We start from the raw sequence: 6084 nt of genomic DNA on the forward strand, positions 1-6084 counted from the left end.
GAGAACTGTGTAGGGGTGATGCAGAAAGACTGACTAATTTTAATGGTGCGCCGGTACTGCTGCAGTACTACATCTAATTAATAGGCGTCGCTTTTGATCCATGGACATGGTATGCAGTGAAAACAGGTTGACTTAAATAATAGCTGTCGTTTTCACTAGCCGCGGGCGACTGTAGGTCTACTAGTATCTATCGCTATGCTCTCGACCTACGCATAGCTTCACGTACTAGATATATTTCATTGAGTTACATTGTAGCTCACCATTTGTCTTGGGCACTCTTTTGAAATATCCAGGTTAACATAGGAGGTAAAACGGTGTGAAAGTACATAACGTTACCTTTGGTAACTGGGGCGGGGAAGGTAGACTTACGACAACGTACACGGGACAACTCAATTGCCTCATGTTAAAGGAAAGTAAAGCCTAAAGGGTTGAGTTTCTATAGTGTCGAAAGATAGGTTTCATAGCGGTAAGAAGAGCAACATACCGCACACCTGTGACCTGTCTGTCATCTGTGTAATTTATCGTAAGTTTACGTTTGAGGCAAGACTGACTGATTTTATGGATGATATCAATTTTCGACAGCTGTCAAAAAGAAAAGGAGTTATGCCAGTTTGTTACAGCAAGGGGCTTTTATCCTGATAAAAGCTCCTTGGTTACAGCAAGGACCAAGGACACATATACGTTGTATTTGTTGAACTTTTGTTCAATTTGTTTGTGATATGTCTTGGAAATTTATTTATTTGTTATGTGTCAGAATATGTACAGTACCGCAACCATTCTACTAAAGGTTAGTAATAATATATAATAGTACAAAAATGTAGTTAGTAATAATATAAGCACATATAACCGCCTTAGCCTACGTTTTTCCGTCTGACGTAGACAAACTATTTTGATTCACCCTTAGGAACACTTCCCTTTCTTAAATCCTTGTAATTATATAATCGCCTACGAGTACCAGTCGGCAACATATTTTCTTGCGTAATTGACTTCCTGAATTTAGCACATCAGGCATAACCGAGCCTACTGAATCTAGTATTAAGCAATATGCCCCCCATGTAGCATGAAATGAAATATCAAAATGAAATACCAAAGACACATTTGAACACAACATTGGTTTATTTGATCCAAATGCCAAGAGCAGAACAGAGGAAGGTGCATGTTTTCCCCAAGTGTATAAATGTACATGACATCATTCTAGCATGGTATCCAGCCTTCTTAGCTTTGGTCCGCTCATGGCAGTAGCATAACTAGGGCAGACAAACCTGACAAGGCTGGACTCCAGGCTAACATCATTCCATTGTGGCTATTTATCCACCATCATATTCATAATCTGATAGCGTCACGGCTCTTAAAGAAATATTAGATTACAGAAATGTACAAATAATGTTTGTAAATAATTTTTTTTTAAACATCAATCTTTACAGGGGGCAAAATAATGAATAAAATCCATAGAATTTCATTTGTGAAAAACACATAATTCACAGTATGCGAGGTATGAAAATAGCTCTACTATGATTCCAATATATTTTTGCTGATATGTATTCACCTCTGTTGTTTATTTAGATAAGGCCATAGCACTTTGATTGTTTCCGTTCTTCCACCGCCCACAGAAGTGTGCATTACCACAATTCTTTATAGGGTAAAGTGGACCTGGCATGGTTACAGACATTTCATTGCTGATACTCCTTGAATGCTGGTAATCCTACATTGAGGTATACAGTTGGTAGACATTGCTTAAAGTTGTCAAATGACACACAGGAAATAATGTTATACAGTGTATATTACAATATACACTATATTACAATATACACTGTTGATACATATTTTCTGGTGATGTTATTGTGTCTATAAAAAGCTGTAAACGTCATGATCCTGAGCTCGGATTAGGCCCAACAGATCTATTTTCTTGAGATTACATTAAGAAAATAGGTATGATTAGTACTGTTCTCTCAGGTAATTTAGTTGCTCTTTTGCCTCCTTATTTCAAAATGTCCAAAACCCAAGGAAATAGATTTTGTGGCCTTGTCTTTACGTGATATACAGATAATTGTATGGCAGTCATAAACTTGAACAGATCAATTGACATTTAGGCTCCCCTATTTACAAATATTTCCACTTTAAAAACAAAAATTTACTTAAACACAGCATCTCCATATGTCTGTGAGTAACGTTTAAAAAAATGCAGGGCAGTTTAAAGTAAAATCATTTTTTGAAAATTAATCCCAAAAGGATTTCATTCAGCTTAGTATTATGGCAAGGACCAAAAAATGCAAAATCAGTTGGGACAAGAACCAACACTTAACATTTTGGTGTTTTAAAAAGGGAAAATTTCAGAAGTCAGAAATTGAATCATTGTCAATATAAGAACATATCATATGAAAACTCCCTTTATTGCACCAGTGTTGGGGGTTTGTGGCAATCTGCCAATAAATCATTATTAAAAATATGTCTTGACTTGTTAAGAAATGTGCCTGAATTGTTACGGATAATTTGGCTCAACGTCGTTATCTTGAATGAGGGGCCTCTTTTCATCAAGACTGACCTGGTGCGCGGGGCCTAGGATACCAAAACGACGCAGGAGCGGAACAAACAACATGTCGTTGTACACTGCCGTTCCCGATAGGAGGATGACAAAACCAATCGCTTGGAGATACTGAAAGTCTTCCCACCCTACAGCGAGACTAAACACCCAGATAACGAGAGTACGGACACTGTCCAATACCATCCTCGTCGTGGCACTCATCTCCTTGGTAACGCTAAGGCCTGCAAAATTGAAGAAGGCAATGCTGATGATGGTTCCAAAAACACCCAGGGCAATATTTCTGTTGTTGCTTATCTGCCACAGGCCGTCCAACGCGTCTTCGAACACACCGCGAGGATTGGCGCCGAAGGGAGGGCCGACTTTGATGAAGTAGAACGGGAACAGGAGAGTGGTCAGCACGGTGAAACCAAAAAATCCTGTGGAGGAAATAGCAGATATAAGGCGGTCAGCCTTAATACCGGAAACCACAGGAATCCACAAGAAACCACATGAAGGAGTGTATAATCTACTGAAATACAGTGACATACTGTATTTCAGTAGATTATACACTCCTCTGATATAAAGTACATTTACTGAGAAACAACAATGCTCATATGGTGACATTCATTTTGTCAGACTACTTCTTTCCCCACACATATTTAATTTCTTTCAGATAAGATTCAGATTCAGATCAGCCTATCTCCTACACAGGTTCCCAGGTTAGTTAGTCCACACTGCAATTGTATAATGTTTGTTACCTTCCCAACCTAGCCCCTGCATGGGTTTTCTGACTGCTTAACTATATGTGAACATGTTCCAGTTCCATCTTCCCATCCTATCAACCTGTATGGGTTTCCTGCTTAACCCACTCTACATGCACACGGGACATTACCTCTACAGATTACCCCTGCATGGGTTTCCTGTTTAACCCACCCTCTGTGCAAATGTTACCTCACCTTCCCAGCCTATCTCTCTATGGGTTACTTGTTTAACCCACCCTCTGTGCAAATGGAACCTCACCTTCCCAGTCTATCTCTCTATGGGTTACTTGTTTAACCCACCCTCTGTGCAAATGTTACCTCACCTTCCCAGTCTATCTCTATGGGTTTCCAACTTAACCCACCCTTTGTATAAATGGAACCAGTCCATCTCTGTAACATGTTATAGGTTTCTTACCTAACCCACCCTGTATGCAAATGGAACCTTACCTTCCCAGCCTATCTCTATGGGTTTCCAACTTAACCCACCCTTTGTATACATGTAACCAGCCTATCTCTGTAATGTGTTATGGGTTTCTTATCTAACCCACCCTGTATGCAAATGGACCCTTACCTTCCCAGCCCACCCCCTGCATTGGTGGGATGTTTTGTCCTGAGACAAACTTTTCCTCCACCACCATCTGGATAGCAGCAATGACCTGGGCCATCAGGATCAGCAAATCACCTGAAAATACATGTATCATTAAAGATATGTAAATGCTGTACATGAAAAAACACACACACATAGACTTAGATCATGAGAAAATGAAATGATGACCCTGTTTTATCAGCAGGGATAAACAAGTCCACTAGCCCTATTGTCCAGGGCAAGTGAAAGTGCTGTTCGGGCAAGTGCATGTCCTACCCCACTTGTCCGATCGGGCAAGATTTTTCCATTGATTTTAGTGCAATTTTGATATACTTGTTACTTTTTACAGTCATGACATCAGCAATTGTCTACAGAGAATTCCATTGCTGGAAGTGAAAATGCATATACTAGTAACAGTGACATTTGAATTTTGGGCAAGTGAAAAATTGGTTCGGGCAAGTACATTTTTTATGTGCTTGCCCGATAGGACAAGTGGATTTTAGAAAACTTGTTCAACCCTGATCAGTAACTGGGGTAACATGGCATCCCAAAAACTACATGATAGCCCAACTCCTGGTCATGAATACAAAAAACTTCTAACAAGACACCTGCTAAGTCATACAAATGTACATTGAAAAATAAAAGCCTAATAGATACACAAAAATGCAATCCTGTCCAATCGATCACACTGCATTAAATTTTTGTAATCAGAGATCTAGACCATGCCAGACTGACCTGTGATGACCCCGTTTGTGCTGACACCAGTCTCCGGAGTCTTAAAGATGAAGTCAGACACGCCCACCAGGATCAGACCAATCAGAACGAAGAAGATCCCACACCAGTGATGCCAGTCAAGCTTCCTCCCGAGGAACGCCACAGACAGCAGCCCGGTGAAGATGATGACGGCACCGCGCAGCATTTGGAAGCTCGACGCGTACGTCAGGGTCAGTCCGATGTACATCAGGGAAGTGCCTGGAAAAACAGTCATCTGTCTTTAGATATTAAAGCTTTTCTAACATCAATAGCTTATTACACATCCATGAAACACTATATTTGTTGTCTAACAGTTTGTATTTCCAATGGCTCCATAAGAAATGTTGACAAATTGTTTTGTGCTTTCTAAAGTTATGAAAAAGTCCAGCCTCAATACTGCACTATCAGCAACAATGGCCTGTTGTTATACCATTAATGTGTAGTACATATAAGTAGTTGCTGAAATACAAGCTGGTGTTATTAATTCTAATGTTTTCAGCTGCCATTCCACTTATGTATTCTAACCTGGAAAAATTGTGGATACAGAAAGCCTGCATTTTATCTTCAGAGCTTACTAGTAAAAAGATTTCAAGGACAAAGTTAATTGAGGTACGAGGACAACGTTAGTTGAGGTACAGCTTTACACAAGGCTTGCTAGTATTTATTGTTTTGCTGACCTGTCATGTCACACAGTGCAGGAGCCAGGAACACCAGTGGGTTGAACTTCTGGTTCCCGACGTCCACGGATTTTTTGGCGCAGCGGTGGTACAACACCCAGATCTTAAACACCACCAGACAGGAAAACTCTCCAATAAACATGCCAGAAGCCTGGAAGACACAACAGGAATGTCAGAAATTTCACATTATCCTGTTATGAAACTATGGTTACAGTACTATTATAGACAAAATCCAGAGGTTAATCTGTTCACCATTGTTGATCATGAAGTTACTGATGAGAGAATCAAAGGTATGATGCAGCTTGATTCAAGGGGAGTTTTATTCACACAGCACCTACACGATTACGCTATTATGGAAGAGAGAGCAAGCATGTGACCCTTGTCTTGCTACCACATTCACATAGCTATCACATAGTGGTGGCTTCTTAAATCTTAGTCAATGTTGCATTGTACTTAACATTATATACATGATGTATGTCTCCAAGAAAAATGAAAGCTAATATTTTTCTGTTTGAGGGCACCTCATTCATCCTACATGTATTTGATTCATCCAATATGTATTTGATAATGGCATTTAAGATCTATCATTCGCATTGTCTGTCTGTGATTCATCGTTAAGATCAATCACATAAACTAATGTCTGGACAAATGAAAAATCTTTCAGGATATATGAGAATTCTTGTACACAACCAAAATTAAACTTACTTGCTTACGTTTCAGTGTCTATCAGACACCTTCCTCAGAGCTTCTGACTGGAGTTCTGTTTCTCGCTGCTATATGTAGCCG

The 6084-nt window shown here is 39.7% G+C and overlaps 1 protein-coding gene across 1 annotated transcript in view; it reads right to left on the reverse strand.

Annotated features, from left to right (window-relative positions):
* Positions 1–2379: 2379 nt before the first annotated feature.
* The window catches only part of LOC118430486 (solute carrier family 35 member F6-like), a 16015-nt gene continuing 12310 nt past the window's right edge, over positions 2380–6084 (reverse strand). Inside the window, exons 4-7 of the mRNA XM_035841388.1 lie at positions 5299–5449; positions 4604–4840; positions 3854–3964; positions 2380–2958 (exon numbers count right to left, since the gene is read on the reverse strand). Of these exons, the coding sequence (XP_035697281.1) occupies positions 2480–2958; positions 3854–3964; positions 4604–4840; positions 5299–5449 (978 nt within the window). The 3' untranslated portion in view covers positions 2380–2479. The remainder of the gene's footprint in view (positions 2959–3853; positions 3965–4603; positions 4841–5298; positions 5450–6084) is intronic.

The sequence above is a fragment of the Branchiostoma floridae genome, chromosome 14, assembly GCF_000003815.2.
Source record: "Branchiostoma floridae strain S238N-H82 chromosome 14, Bfl_VNyyK, whole genome shotgun sequence".
In the NCBI taxonomy this organism is placed as follows: domain Eukaryota; kingdom Metazoa; phylum Chordata; class Leptocardii; order Amphioxiformes; family Branchiostomatidae; genus Branchiostoma; species Branchiostoma floridae.